The sequence below is a fragment of the Mesocricetus auratus genome, unplaced genomic scaffold (genome assembly GCF_017639785.1).
Source record: "Mesocricetus auratus isolate SY011 unplaced genomic scaffold, BCM_Maur_2.0 Super-Scaffold_4256, whole genome shotgun sequence".
NCBI classification, from domain to species: Eukaryota; Metazoa; Chordata; class Mammalia; order Rodentia; family Cricetidae; genus Mesocricetus; species Mesocricetus auratus.
The window spans coordinates 54,606,878-54,622,919 of NW_024429182.1; the positions used below are offsets into that span (position 1 = coordinate 54,606,878).

Below are 16,042 nucleotides of genomic sequence, written 5' to 3' on the forward strand. Positions count from 1 at the left end.
CAGACAAGACATAGGAGCTGAGAAACACAAGGAGGAGACACCTCATGGTCTGAGGGTCTTGTCGACTCCCAGCCACAGTGCTTGTGTCTGGTATCTTCTGCTGGGTCTGTCTGATCCTTTTCTCTGTTTCTTTTGGCTATTTTCTCTGTTTGTTTTTGTGGTTTTAAAATTTTTCTTTTCTTTTCTTTTTGAGACATGATTTCTCTGTGTAGCCCTGGATATCCTGGAACTTCTCTGTAGACCAGGTTGGTCTTGAACTCAGAGATCTACCTGTCCCTGCTCCCCAAGTGCTGAGACTAAAAGCATGTGCCACCATGTCCACCTAATTTTGTTGTTGTTGTTTTGTTTTGTTTTTTTCGAGACAGGGTTTCTCTGTGTAACAGTTCTGACTGTCCTAAAACTTGCTCTGTAGACCTGGCTGGGCTCAAACTCATGGAGATCTTCCTGTCTCTGCTTCCCAAGTGCTGGGATTAAAGGCATGCACCACCACCATCTGGCCCAGATAATTTTTCATGTGTGTTTTGTATGCATATATGTCTGTGCACCATGTGTGTGCCTGGTACCTATTGAGGCCAGAAGAGGACATTGGATCCCCTGGCACTAGAGTTATAGATGATTGTGAGTCACCATGTTTACTGGGCCCTCAGCATGAACTACAAGTGCTCTTAACTGCTGAGCCATCTCTGCAACCCCTTGTTTTGTTTCTTGAAGCAGGTCTCATGAAGTCCAGGCTCACCTTGAACTCTATATAACCACAGATGACCCTGAACTTTGATCTTGCTGCCTCTACCTCCCAAGTCCTGGGAACACATGTGTGTGACACCAACACTGCTACAGTGCTGGGGACTGAACCCAGAGCATTGTACACAACAGGCAAGGACTCTATCAACTGAGCCTCCTTCCCTGCCCTTAGAATTCTTCTCTGTTTGAGAGACTAAGAGGGCTCAGTAGCTAAGAGTGCACTCTGCTCTTGCAGAAGACCCACATTTGGCTCCCAGAACCCATGCTGGGCAGCTCATAACCACCTAAAACTCCAGTTCCAGGGGATCTACTGCCCTCTAGTTTCTATGAGCACCTACATGCACGTAATACTCACCAGGCACATATACAAAAATAAACATAAACACTTTTAAAAAATAATTTAAGAGCTTTTCTTGAGATAAGATCTCACTATGTGGTCCTGGCTAGTTTCGAGCCTACAATCCTCCTGCTGCTGCCTTCTAAGAGCTGGGATTACAGGCATGTACCACTGTCTGGCTCACTATAGGTTTTTTTCAATCCCTTATCTTCCATGCAAGTTATTCCTTACATCTGGACTCCCCCTCTTGGTTTCACAGCCCCAACATGCCCTCTTGCCCCACCCAACTCCACAGGCAGAAGCTTAGCTGTTCCCAGCACAGACAGTTGCCACTGTCAGCATCATCTGAACCCTATCCAGGAACTCAGAAGGGATATTCTTGGATGCAAAAGGTACCAGGGAGGAAGGTGAGGTGGCTGGGCCACCACAGGAGGAACAGCCTTTAAAGACCTCCCAGGCGAGGACCAGAGGCTCATGTGCAAAGCAGCACCTTGTCCTGAGTGGGGTGCAATGGCTACTGAGGACCCTCTGCACAGGGAAAGGCTGCCAGCAGCTCTGTGCAGTTCTCAGGGATGAGTATGGCTGCCCTCAGCTACAGTTAGAATTCCATGAGTCCTGGTACCCAAATGGGACCTTCCACACTGAAATATCTTACTGTGAAAAGATCTATGAGAAAAGATACAGGTGCAGAAATACTTACATAATTTGTGGCCCACCAGGACTTCAGCTTCAAATACCACTGTAATTTGGGTCCAAGATTGACAGCAAAATCCTGGGCCAGCGCTGTCATGCGTTGGAAGTCTCCTTCCTTCATCAGTGGCCTTACAGATTCCAAGTACTGGAGTAAGAAAACATGGGCTGAGTTAGACACCCACCCCCCGAGCCATGAACCACTTCACACACCTTAGAAAAATCAGACCATGTAGAAAAGGCTTGGAAAGCTTCCCTAGGTCAGTCTGCCCTCTCTACAGGGCTGAACCTTGTGGCAGGTGAGCGATAATCAAGGTCATTGTTTCCTCCTGGAGGAGGTACCAAGACATCTTTTAACCACTATTTGGCCTTTACTTCAATGATGACCTGGGATATGGTGTCCTGAGTTGGGTGGGACAGCCCTGAAAGCCTAGTGAGGGTCAGGCAGGTGTCCAGGCAGAGCAGGACGGGGACCATGGTTCCAGAATCTAGATGCTCAGTTCAGACTGACAGATGCCCACCTTGAACATGTTTGGAGGTAAAACACAGGGATATTTCACACATGCCTGGCTAAGCTCCCACCTGTATCTGAGTGAGTTCCAGGAAGCAGAACTGCTGTCAAATCTAGTTTGTCAGGAAATAAAACCAGGTCTGGAGCTGGGTGTGATGTACACCTGTAATCCCAGCAGAGGAGGCTAGCCTGGTCTATGTGGAAAGTTCCAGACCAACCAAGGTTACACAGTGAGACACTGTCTCAAAACAAAAACAAATTAAACAAACACCAGCTTGGGGACAACAGTGTTTTCTAGGGCCTGCTTTGCACAATGAGGGGCAGGGCCGTTCCTCAGCAGGGCCAGCTGCTATGTCTGAGGCTTACTCCAAGTGCAAGAGGGGCATTGATGAAACAGAAAGTTTACACTCTCCTGGGGCTCTCTTGGCAGATCACTTGCCTAGCTGGATTCTATCCCTAGCACTGCATAAAACTGAGGATAGCTGGGCGGTGGTGGCACATGCCTTTAATCTTAGCACTTGGGAGGCAGATGTAGGCGGATCTCTGTGAGTTTGAGACCAGCCTGGTCTACAAGAGCTAGTTCTAGGACAGCCTCCAAAGTCACAGAGAAACCCTGTCTCAAAAAACAAAACAAAACTGAGGATAGTAGGATTTGTCTGCAACCCTAGCATTCAGGTGGTGGAGGAGGAAGAATCAGAAGTTCAAGGTCATCCTCAGCTACATTGTGACATCTAGGAGGTTCAAGACCAGTCTGAGCAATCTGAGATCCTGCCTCAAAAGGGGAAAGAGGGCTATACTCTCTGGGGTGAGCACTGTGCCACAGCATGCAGGAAGCTGGAGTTCCCCTGAAGTCAAGATGCTTTCGATTTACAGCTCTGAAAAGTGGGCAGAAGTTACGAAAGCATGGGTGCCCTCCCGAACCACAGGCTGGAACACAGGGTGTGGCATTTTACAGCAGATCAGGCTTAACACAGCCACTCTGTTCCTCTGTGACATGAAATCCCACCCGTGGACACCTGCCATCAAGAAGCAGCAACAGGCACCCAGATAGAAACACTTGCAGGGACATTCCCAGCTTCAATACTTAAAACACAGCCCACATGATCTACCCACCCAATGACGGCCATCAGCCACAAAAAGGGAAGAAGCCCAGCCATGCTGGGACAGGGATGAATCGCAAAATCATCCCACTTTGGGAAGCTAAGACAGGAGGATTACAAGCTTGAGGCCACCTGGGCTATCTACACAGTAAGATCCTTCCTGCCTCAAAGAAACATAAATGCTAGTATGTGGGGGGAAACCCAAAGAGTCACATATTACATAACTCCATTCATGCCATACTCCCTGACTAGGCCCAACTAGAACAGAAAGTGGAAGAGAGGTTGGCACTCAGGGCAGGGAGAGTGGGAGTTATTGCCTAATGACTATGGCTTCTGTGTGAGGCCATAAAAAGGTCTGACATCCATGGTGGTCACAATTGCACAATGCCCTAGATATAATTAGTGCTAATGAGCTTACACTTGAAAACAGTTAAAATGCTTACACCCGCATGTATGCGCACACAAGAGCACACATATATGCACATGCATAAGTACATACATGTATGGAGGCATTTGGAGACACAGACCCTCAGGTGCCATCCTTACAAACAGCATCCGCCCCCTTGGAAGTGGGTCTTTCAGCCTGGAGTTTAGCAATCAGGCTCGTCTTACTGGGTAGTGAGCCACAGGGATCCTTTTGCTCCACTCCCCAGTATGGGGATTACAAGTGTGTCACAAACCTGGTATTTTTATATGGGCTCTGATGAATCAAATTCAGGACTTTGTGCTTGCACGGCAAGCATTTTACTGACTGAACCATCTCCTCAACCAACCCCTCTCTTTACAGGGTTTCACTGTGTAGCACTGGCTGGTCTAGAACTAGTTATGTAGTCTGACCTCAAACTCACAGAGATCTGCCTACCTCTGCCTCTTGAGTGCTGGGATTAATGACATATGCTACCATGCCCAGACTTAAAAAAATAATAAATGTGGGTTTTGTATGTATTTGTCACAATTTGCAATAATGGATGCACTCGAATTACTGAACCATTCACATTAAGTAAGGGAATCATACAGTGCTAAACTGTATGTCAATAAAGCCATTAAAGAGTAAACATTCCCCAATAGGTGGGATATGGCACCTTTAAACATGGAAGATGCAATTAATGCACTAGAGAAAACCACCAAGCCATGTATGGTAAAATATGTCTATCATCCCAGCATGGAAGGCTAAGGCAAGAACATCAAGAGTTCAAGGTTATGGGGCTGCAGGGATGGCTCAGCAGTTAGGAGCACTGGCTGCACTTGCAGAGGACCTGGGTTCTATTGCCAGTACCCACTTGGTGGCTCACAACTGTCTGTAACTCAAGTTCCAGGGGATCCAACACCCTCTTCTGGCCTCCTCAAACACTGCATACATGTATATGGTGGGCACTGCATACATACAGTGTACACATCTACACAAAGTCAAACACATACATAAACAAATAATAATCTTAAGAGGAAATTTAAGAGTTCAAGGTCAGTGTGGGTTACCTAGCAAGACCTTGTACGCAAAAACTATGTATCAAAGGGCTGCAAATGTAGCTCAATGGTAGAACACTTGTCTAGCCAGTGTAAGGACTCTAAGGTGGGGTGGCATTGTTATGCCAACCCTACAGGAGAGGCTGCTGAGCACTAATAATGAGAAGGGACTGTAATTTACAGCAATTAGACATATCCATCTAAAGGACACAGGCATCTCAGCACGAAGGTGAGTCACACCTACCCTGCTCACAGTGTCTTTCACGGCTGGGACAGGCAGGCGCGGCAGAGATGTCTGGAAACTGTACAGCATGGGCCTTCGGCCTGAGAAGACCTTGACCATAGCCTGAAGATACAAGTTACATTTCAAAGATGAGGCTGTGTTAAAGAGCCAAAGCCAGGGTTCACCTGCACGTTGCTTGCTGACTGTTTATGGTGGGGTCACCCCTGTCCTGCACCATCAGGTAAAAACTGGGCTGAACATAACCCAAGTTTGACAGAGGCTTCAGATGTGGCTGCTGACTGTCACCCTTGACCAGGAACTCTGGAGCTGACAACACTTTAATAGTTGGGCTGATGGCCTCTTCCTGAAAGATTGTTGGTTTGAGGCTGCTGCAGACTCTGGCTACAGGGAGTAAGGTCAGTTGAGGTGCCTAGCCCTCAGGCCTCCCCCAGGGGTGGCAGTGTGTCCCTGCCACCAGGTCAAACAGCAGGGAAAGTGAAGCACCTCCCACAGGGGAAGGCTGATGCAGGCCAGGTATAGAAGGCAGCTGTCTCCTGCTGACAGGAACCAGGCCAGCTCTAAGGGTTCAAGGTATGGGTAGTGATGATTCTCAGTGCTCAGGAGTGCTGGGACTCAGCTCAACATCAGCCATGAGGGCTGTTAAGCCCCTGGGAAACCATCTTTATCTAGGTCTTAAGTTCTGCTACTCTAGACATTAGAAAATTCAGACAAGGTGGAAGCTGGTTTGGGACAGAGTGGAGTGTGTGGTGGGTAGCAAGGGGACCCTGAAGGAAAGGATCACAAGTAGCGGTGTTGGGTGTGTGCTGGCCTGTAGGCCAAGGTCAAACTGACCCATTCCTCCCAAGTACCAACAAGGATCCCTAGAGAGAACAATTCAAAGGCAATTTCACTAGGACCAGATTCATTGAAATCATTTACAAACCTTGGGAGTAGAAAATTAGTTTCTTTATAAGAAACAGAACTCAAGAGCAGAGGCTGAGGGTGCTGACCATTTGTGGGTGAGGGCACATATGACAGTCACACAGTGGAGGGAGGCCCCAGGGGTGATCTCCACTTTGGACAGCCACCCTCCCCCTTCCCCCCAGAAAATGAAGCTTATAAAAACAAGTAGCTGGGACTTTGGATATGGCTCAGTGGGTAGACAGCTCACCCAACTAAGCTATGCATGAAAGCTTGGGCTTGATTGTCCGCATCTCATAAAAGCCAGGGTGGTACATGCCTGAGGTGGAGGCAGGAGAACCAGAAACTCAAGGTCATCCTTGGCTACATAGTAAATTCAAGGTCAGCCAGGGTGACATGAGACCTCCTCTCAAAAAGCAAAAACAATAAACAAAAAAATCTCCACAATTTAAGACTTTGACAATACCCATGCATATGGTATACCCCTCTTTCTTAAATGAGTGTGCTTGGACTCAGGGTAAAGATGAAATGGGGAGCACTGAAGGGTCAGAGCAAATCATGTGATCTGGCCAGCAAAAGTGTCTGATTGCAGAGTGGTCACAAGGCTACCACGACCTGGTGGGTGGCACTTAGGCTCAGTATCCAGCCTGAGTTACAGGCTGAACAGAGGTGAACAGAAGAGATGGCAGACTTCCCAGAAACCATTAGCAAGCAGCCCTCAGCTCCATCGGAGTGGCAAGGTGAGCCATGGCTCTCCCATAGCCAGAGGCTGGGGAAAGGTCACACACCAAGGAGCAAAGGAGAAGCGATCTAACAAGGCAAGGGTCTAGTGATGCCAGCACGGCAGGTCCCCTAGCTCGTGGCAGGTAGTTACCATCCAGATCCTGGTGCTTCGGCTCATTTTGCCATGCTCTGCAAACATCCAGCCATGGTAGGATAGCAGCACCTTCAGTGAGTAGCGCATGGTCATGATGACTGCTACCCAGAGCCCAGTGCCAAAGAGGATGCCACTCACGACGTTCTTCGTCTGGCTTGACATGTGGCCACTGTGGGGATGAAGCAGACAAGTAGCTAAGGTGTCAGCGTGGGAAGGTGGCCACAGCAACGACCACCAAGCAGTGAGACCAAGTGCCTTCCCAGGGACAGGAGAGCGCAGGCTGCAGCACCCCAAAACAGGGCTGGGTTCATTAGAGAAGAAGCCTGAGGGACCCACCAACTATCCCAGTGCTTGTGGCATTCTCTATCCCTTGGCTGGGTGCAGCAGAGTGGCCTCTTGTCCTGGAACTCTGGAGGCAGAGGCCAGAGACCAGCCTGGGCAACAGAGTAAGCCTTCCATCCACAAGGAAGAAACAAGAGACCACTAGTGACCCAAGCAATCCTGAACAGTGGAGAGGTCCCCTGTGGGAGGAGCCCTGCTTACAATGGCAAACCTTTCCAGTGGGTGGGGACCACCAACTACCGCCCACAGGCATCCTGGCCCATCTTCCTTAGATCATAATGCTTCCCTCCCCTCTCAAACACCCCTTGTTTGTGTTTGCTTGGTTTTTGCTGTGCCTACAACTGAACTCAGGACTTCATGCATGCTAGGCAGGGGCTCAAACCCTGAGCAATACCCTAAGTCCTCAAATATATATAGATATTGTTTTTATTCATAAGAAATTCAAATGTCCCAGCATCTGGAGGCAGAGACAAGTGGATCTATGTGAGTTCAAGATCAGCCTGGTCTACATACACAGTGAAACCTTGTCTCAAAAACAAACATCCTAAAAAAATACATATAAATAAAAATAAGTAAATCTAGAACAAAAAATTAAAAGATTTTAAATACTTACAAAAACAAAGTAGCCGGCTATGAAAGAAAAACCAAAACACAAATGCAGCTATTTAGGGGGGGGTATTTTAGTTGTTTTGGAAATGGAAAAACAGTGGCAAAAATAAAAACTAGCCCCGTCCTTTGCAAGGCTCAAGACACATCAGGGAAGAATCGGTGGGAAGAATGCAAGAGCAGCAGGACAGACAGCAGAGCGGAGAAATGCTGTCACCTGGACACGACACAAGCAAGATCTCGCCGAGGCTGTGGGCCAAGGCCAAGCCAGCCCGATGAGTTGACTCTCCAGTGGGGCACTATCTAGACTCGGTAGATTAACAAAAGAGTGGGTGTGGAGAGTTAGGATGGATATGATCATACTGTTGACATGTATGGAACTGTTAAGGAATGAATAAAAGAGATTCTATTTAAAAAATTGAGACTCCAAATGGTCAAAACAATAGCATACATAACTACAAAAGTTCTAATCTTGGAAAATATTAACCTAACGTCATGTAAGTGACAGAGACAAGTTTCTTCTGATGTAAAAGACTTATACTATGAACTGTATTTTCCCACAGTTGGTCAAACCCAGCATTCAAGCGGCCGGAAAAATGGCTCATAGGTTCAGGGCATTGGCTGCTCTTCCAGAGGACCTGGGTTCAATTTCCAATACCCACATAGAGGCTCACAACTACCTGGAACTCTAGTTCCAGGAGATCTGATGTCCTTTTATGATCTCTGAAGGTACCAGGTAAACTTATGGTACACAGACACACATGTAGGCTAAACATGCTTACACATAGAATAGAAAACAATTCAAGCTGGTCATGATGTCTCGTGCAGAAGCAGGCAGATCTCTATGAGTTCACAAGGCTAGCCTAGTCTATACAGCATGTTTTAGATATTATCCAGGACTACATAGAGAGATCCTATCTTAAAAACCAAAATAGACTGTGAGTTCGAGGCCGGGCTGGACCGATAGCCTTCAAAACAATACAGAGAAACCCTGTCTCGTAAAAACCAAAAACAAAAAACAAAAACAAAACAAAACAAAAAAAAAACCAAAATAGAAAAATAAAATAAAGAAGTAAGCCAAAGTTCTGCTGTGTCTTTGGCCTCTTTGATCTTCTTTTCAGATCTAATCAAACAAAACTGCAGCCTAGGAACATAAGCACTCTGTCCTCAACTGGAAGACGGTCCCAGAACAACCCTCCAGACTGCAGGTCTCTGGCCCTTCACCTGGCCTTTCTAAATTTGGGCCAGAGATGACCCAGTTTACGAAAATAGATTCCAAGGAATAAAGAAACAAATCTTATAAAGACTGAGATTAAACAAGATTGTAGTAGCTGGCACGGCTATGCGCAATCGGCTTTGAGGCACAGCCCATGTTAACAGCAAAGCAAAACTGCTGGCTCTGCAAGCTACCTTCGACCAGGCAGCCAGCTCAACACACAGAGCATCATGCAAGCTGCTGGCAGGGCTTCCCTTACCTCTCAGGACCTGTAGGAGGGCAGTAAGGTTCAGTCTGTGGTGACCAGATCACCACGTACTGCTGATAACCTAGCTCCTGCTGGATGTCCCAGGCCCCAGGCAGACAAGGCCCTTGGCAGGAAGCCTGAACAGGCATTTTTTATCCAGTCTCCTGCAGTTGCTTGCAAAGGCATGAACAATGTTGCCTGGAGGGCTAGAAGTTAAGGAGTTGGCTGGCTTCTCTGTAACTCCTGGGTGTCTCAATCAGAGGGCAGGGCATGGAGGCCCATGAAACACCAACTTCCAGGATTCGGAGCACCTAACTCAAGCTGCCCTAAGCATGCCCATGCTGCAATTCAACAGAAACCAACTCCTCTAGCTGGGGTCACTCTCTTATCAGTTTGCTTTTGCAACTCTTTAGTGTACAGTCTCTACACCTGAACAACCAGGAAAGCAAGATTAGAAAGGCCCAGATCTGGGCTGGACAAATGGCTCAGTGGTCAGTGCTGCTCGTCCAGAGTTCAAGGTCTGTTGTGGAGTGGCTCCTAACTACCAGTAACCCCAGCTCCAAAGGGCCCAATGCCCTCAACTGAACTCCGAAGGCACTGAACTCACACTCCCAGCTGAGCTTAGACATAACCCTCAACATTGTAAAGACTTCACAGCTGGCCAGGAAACAAGGCCAAGTGCATAGCAAGGACCTTGTGGCTATTGCTCCTTGGTTATAAACCCACTGAAAGCCATGCTGTGAAGGGCACTGAGCACGGGACAACTACATGACTGTAGTCCCAGGAGAGGCAGGAGGGTTAAGTTCATCAAGAGTTCAAGGTCATCCTATGCTACATGGCAGCTTGAGACCCTGTCTCAGAAGAACAAAAGGGAAAGTCCAAATGCAGGGGTCACAGTGCACAAGGTAACTGAGGCATGGTGTCCTGTGTCCAGTCACTCCGCAATAAGAGAGTCTAGCATCTCCATCCTACATGGTGTCAGGGATTTGTCAGAAGCTGCCTGGAATAACTGGAATAACTGCCACCAGAGGCGACCTGAGGCCAGGGCACAGTTCAGTAGTAAGAGTTAGTCTAGCATGCATGAGGCCCAAGGTTTCATGCTATCCCAGAAAAGGAGAGAAGTATATAGAATGCTTCCATGTTACCTTCTAGAGCAGGTCCAGCATCCAGCAGGAGAACCCCAGGTACAACAGACCCCTTTTTAAAGAAAAGTACTATGGGGCTGGAGAGATTGTTCAGTGGTTAAGATCACTTGTTGCTCTTGCAAAGGACCTGAGTTCAGTTCCCAACACCCACATCAGGTAGCTCACAATTGCCTGTAACTCCAATTTCAGGTGATCCAACAGCTTCCTCTGGCCTCTGAGAGTACCAGGCACACATGGTATACATACATAGGTACATGTAGGCAAAACACTTATATATATAATATATATTATATATATATTTAAAAGAATAAATAAATATTTAAACAAAAAGTCAGGCGTGGTGTGGCACACTTTTAATCCCAGCACTTGGGAAATAAAAGGCAGATGGATCTCTGTGAGCTCGAGGCCAGCCTGGTCTACATAGTCAGGCCAGCTAGAGCTACATAGTGAGACACTATCTTTAGACAAAAATTTAAAAAGGAAAGAAATGCCAGAAGCTGGCTAAACCTTGTCTCTAAACAGGGTGACAACTACTTTCAAGTTCCCAGAATAAACAAAAACTCAAAGTCAAGGTACAATGGGGAATCTAAGCCGCTGAAGGGGCCAAGGGCTGAAGTGTCCCTAAGCAACCAATGACAGTTAGTTTAGGGGACTAGATCACTGGATAAACTAGCTCCAGTGGAACAGCACACTGGGAGCCATCTTCTGTAGCAGAGATGCCCTCTGAGCTACCACGGGCTCCATCTACTGCCACAACTCGACCTCAGGGAGACAGACACCTCGTGGAAGTCAGGTACCCCAGACCTCTGCCATTGTTGGCCTACTATCCATAGGAGGGTGGCTGTGTCTACAGATTTCCAAGGGACTTCAATACCAGGTCAGGAAAGTGAAGAGGACCCACGTGGGAGGGCAGCCATGGTCTCATGGAAAGTCCAAAGCAAGGACAGTCAGCAGGGTACTATTATCGTCCTACAAAGATTGGGCAGGGGAGTTTACTCACGTGGTGTCTAGGGTCCGATTGATCTTTGCAATCATGCCCAGGGAGGGGTCCACTTTGGCATGCATGGATGATATCACACCCACCACCACGATAAACCAGCTGGAGGGACTTGCTGGGAAGACACCGGTGATTATGCCATTCTGGAAAGACACACAAGCTATAAACAGCATCCTGCTGAGGCCACTATCACTGCACTACAACAGCCCTGGGACAGCAGGCAGCTGGGACAGCAGGAGCAGGGAGGTGTGGCATGCAAGTCACCAAGAACCAGCGTCCAGAGCTGAAACTCTTCCGGGAGCCACAACTGCCTCACCTTCATGCAGTCTCTTCTTTCCCAACTTCTGAGCCTAACACACTTTGGGAGATTCCCCAAGAGGGACTCTGGATCAGCAGGAACACCAGGCCTGACTTACCATATATGTCCCCATATGGTGACTAACAGCCTGGGCACCATGAGGTCCCACCCCAGTCTGCCACTATCTGGCACTCAGGGACCTCCAACTCCCAAATTCCCCTTGCCCTCTAAGTCAAGATATATTTACAGGAGCCCTCACACCATTGGGATATACTGTAAAAAATAACCCTAATCCAAACCAGGCGGTGGCGGCCCACGCCTTTAATTCCAGCACTCGGGAGGCAGAGGCAGGTAGATCTCTGTGAGTTTGAGGCCAGCCTGGTCTCCACAGTGAGCTCCAGGACAGCCACAGCTATATAGTGAGACCTTAACTCAATAACAACAACAATTCTCCAAGCAAAGAGGGCAGGGACTCACACGGCTCCCCAGCGCTTGAGAGGCAAAGACAGGAAAACTGCCTTAAGTTACAGACCAGCCTGGATTACAGGGTCAGATTCTAGCTCAAAAAAGCAAAACAAGGCTGGGGACACAAGCTGGAGGAAAGACCAGTGTTTGATCTCTAGAATCAATTTAAAAGCCAGGCAAGAACAGCGCCCACCTGTAACCCAGCACTCCAGAGGCAAGCTGGCTAGCTAGATTAGTCAGGCTCTAGACCAGCCCTCATCAGTGAGCTCAGTTTAGTGAGGCTGTCTCAATATATGAGGACTTACAGAGGAAAAAAAACCCATGTAAAGGTCAGGCCTCCACTTATATTTACACAGTGGACTCAAGTTCATTTCCCAGCACCCACTTGATGGCTCACAGCCATCTTTATCTCCTATTACAGGGGATGCAACACCCTCTTCTGACCTCGTTGGGTACCAGACACACATGCTGCACACGCACGCACACACCATTTTATGTGGGCCAATCAACCAACCTATCTTTCTTCAAACTGACTAACCCTAAATTAAGACAGGAAAACTCTTCAGAGACTTAAAAACCTGCCCTCAGAAAAAGACTGTATTTTTGGCTTCCTGAAATGTTTTGCAGAGGGTCTTTTGCTCTGTGTGCCTGCTGCGTGTGTGTGTGTGTGTGTGTGTGTGTGTGTGTGTGTGTCTCCTCACCCCCAATAATGCTTTTTTGCAACTGCTGGTTCCAAAAAGATAAAAATAAAAGTAAGTAAATCTAAAAAAGCAGAAAGCAGAGGCCACTTCTGCAGGTGGCCATGGTTGAGAACTGTGGCATGGGCTATACTGGAATGCGTGGAAACAGTTTCTGGTGTCTCAGAATTTTAGTGAAGTAGCAATTAAACAAATTCTCTGAACTGGATCTGTGGCCCATGCCTGCAACTCCAGCACTTGAAATGCTGAGGACTCCAGGGTAACCTGAGCTACATTAGATCCCTTCTTTAAAAAAAAAAGACACAGGAGGACAGTTGAAAGTTCAAGGCCAGCCAAGTCTAGTTGTGTTCTGGGCTGGCCTAAGCTACAGTGTAAGACCCTGTATTAAAACAAAACAAGGCTGGGTAATGGTGACACACGCCTTTAATCCAAGCACCTGGGAGGCAGAGGCAGGCAGATCTCTGTGAGTTCAAGGCCAGCTTGATCTACAGAGTGAGTTCTAGGACAGCCAAGGCTGAAAGGCTACATACACAAAGAAACCCTGTCTCAAAAAACCAAAACAAAAAAAGAAAACAAAATTCCATTAGGAACAACAAGATCACCAGACTGGAGATGTGGCTTAAGAGGTGACATGCTTGTCTAGCCTGAGTGAAGCCCTGGGTACCATCCCCAAGGCCAAGCCCTAATAAACTGGCCCAATAAGCAGGCCTGCGGTTCAGCACCAGGGAGGTGAGGCAAGGGAACTAGGCATTCAAGGCCTTCCTTCGTTACATGGAGAACTCCAGGCTGGCCTGAGATACACAAGACCTGTTCTTTATATTAAATAAATAAATAAGACACGACCCCACTGAAGTTTGAAAATAAGCCTTTTCATTGAGGTGCAAAGGATTCAGCTGAGGGATGAAGAGCAGGCCTACGTTCCCATCTTGACTCTGCCTCCTGACGAGTGGGCCCCTTGCTCTAGCTTCAGCTGCTCAGCCTGTTTTACGGTGAGCTGGTGAGCATCACCTGTCTGCCAGGGGTGTGGTGGCAGAGGCCTGCCTTCCCAGCACTCAGGAGGCAGAGGCAGGTGGATCTCTGTGAGTTCAAAGCCAACTTGTTCTACACAGCAAGTTCCAGGAAAGTCAGGGATGCAAAGAGATTGTGTCTCAAAAACAAGAAACAAAACAAAAAACAAGGGGCTGGAGAGATGGCTCAGCAGTTAAGAGCACTGACTGCTCTTCCAGAGAACCTGGATTCAATTCCCAGCACTCACATGGCAGCTCACACCTGTCTATAATTCCAGTTCCAGGGCTTCTGATACCCTTGTACAGGCAAGCAAAGTATCAATGAACATTAAACAAAAACAAACTTTAAAAAACCCTCTGAAATCCAACAATAAGGAGCTATGAGCCTATTCTATACAAGTGTGCTCCATAAGCCTTCGCCAGTATGAAGACCACTGCTCTCTCTCAGAGACCCGCCTAAGACATAATTCCTCCCTGAGTGAAACCTAAGGAGGTACACTAGACATCCCAGCAAGCACTGCAGAGAAGATCAGCCAACCAACCTTGAATCCCAGCAAGCACTGCAGAGAAAACCAGTCAACCAACCTTGAAGCGGATGAACTTCTTCTTCCAAGAATGCAATCCTGACAAGCATATCTGTTTGAGGGCTTCGTGGCTCAGGCGGAGGTCGATGCCCTCAGGAGTGACGGTGAACTGGAAGGCCACAGCTTGATGAGCCTCTGCCATCTTGAGTAGGGACCTGGAGCAGGGATAGAGATGTCTCAGAGAAACCTGACACACCAGGAACTAGGGAAACGCCTCCAGTAGGATGCCCTCTGAATTTAACCCTGTGACTTAACAGACTCACACGTGTCCCCAATAGACACAGTGCTGCCCCTCACTCCACATTTTCGCACCTGTCCAGCTCCATACAGGCCTGCGGTGACGGTGTGGGCCTATGTCACCACCACCCCATGTATTCTGCCCACCCCCTAGAACTATTCCCTCAAAGGCATCCTCACACACACACTCTCCCCTCTTGGTTCCTCCACTCCCCCAGCAGCTGCCTGAGGAGTCCCCTCTTCTGAAGGTGTGTGACCCCCTCTGTTTTTCAAAGCTGTTTGTTACAAAGCACTAATATATATTAATATATTAATATATTTAAGATAAGAGGTAAAAAACTATGCAGAACCATAATAATACTATGCAGAACCATAATAAAATCTAATTTATGGGTGTGTTCTCATCACATAGTAACTTTGCCACCGAGGTCCACAAGGTCTGATAAACCTGTCAAAACCAACAGGTATCAGGACTAGAGAGATGGCTCAGTAATTAAGAGCACTTATCACCAAGCCATCTCTCCAGCCCACATACATGTATTTTTTGTGTTTTTTTTCAAAAACCAGCAGATAGGGTTCTATGGCTGTAGCTGAGGAGGAAGAGTGCCTGCTGAGCTTGCACAAGCCCTGGACACGATGCCCAATACTATGTGTGGTGGCACATGTCTGTAATTCCAGCACTCAGGAGGTAGAGGCAACATGATCAGGAGTTCAAAGTTATCCTTGGCTATACTGAAAGTTAGAGGCTATCCTGGGATACATGACATCAACAAGTAAAATTGGGGTGTGGCTCAATGGTAGAGCATTTGTCTAACATGTGTGAGGCCCTGAGTTCTATCACCAGCAATGAAAAACAAATTTTTAATCAATACATATCAATATAGTTCAAAGATACCAACCAAAGCTAGGTGTGGAAGCATGGACCTCAGGAGGACGAGGCAGGATTGCCACAGTTTGAGGCCAACTTGACCTATCAGCCTGAGTTGTAGACTGCAACCCTGTCGATTGTCAATCACTTGTTCATCCAACAAACAGTTGCTGGCTGCCTCCTGCCATGTATCAGTGAGGTGAGAACCCGGACTCTGGCAGAAACGGTCCCTCAGCCCTCTTGTGGCACAGAGAGGAGGCAAAGAGCAAGCAATGCCTGTGTGGCAGTTAGGGTGCAGGAGACAGAGTGCCAGACAGGGGACCCCAAAGCTCAGCATGCCCTCCTGGAAGGAGAGCAGAGAGCCCTGGCCCAGCGTGGCGCCATCGGAGATGAAGACAACCAACTCAACAGTCTGAGTCCCGTGGGCTGGACCTATGTGCTCTGCAAAGCCACTTCCTGGGGTAGGGT

The 16,042-nt window shown here is 47.8% G+C and overlaps 1 protein-coding gene across 1 annotated transcript in view; it reads right to left on the reverse strand.

The window, feature by feature from the left end:
• Positions 1-16,042, reverse strand: part of Cpt1a (carnitine palmitoyltransferase 1A) — a 60,074-nt gene that overhangs the window by 23,386 nt on the left and 20,646 nt on the right. The window contains exons 2-6 of the mRNA XM_040750544.1: positions 14,471-14,624; positions 11,421-11,560; positions 6,862-7,033; positions 5,088-5,189; positions 1,779-1,916 (exon numbers count right to left, since the gene is read on the reverse strand). Coding sequence (XP_040606478.1) covers positions 1,779-1,916; positions 5,088-5,189; positions 6,862-7,033; positions 11,421-11,560; positions 14,471-14,611 — 693 coding nt within the window. The 5' untranslated portion in view covers positions 14,612-14,624. The remainder of the gene's footprint in view (positions 1-1,778; positions 1,917-5,087; positions 5,190-6,861; positions 7,034-11,420; positions 11,561-14,470; positions 14,625-16,042) is intronic.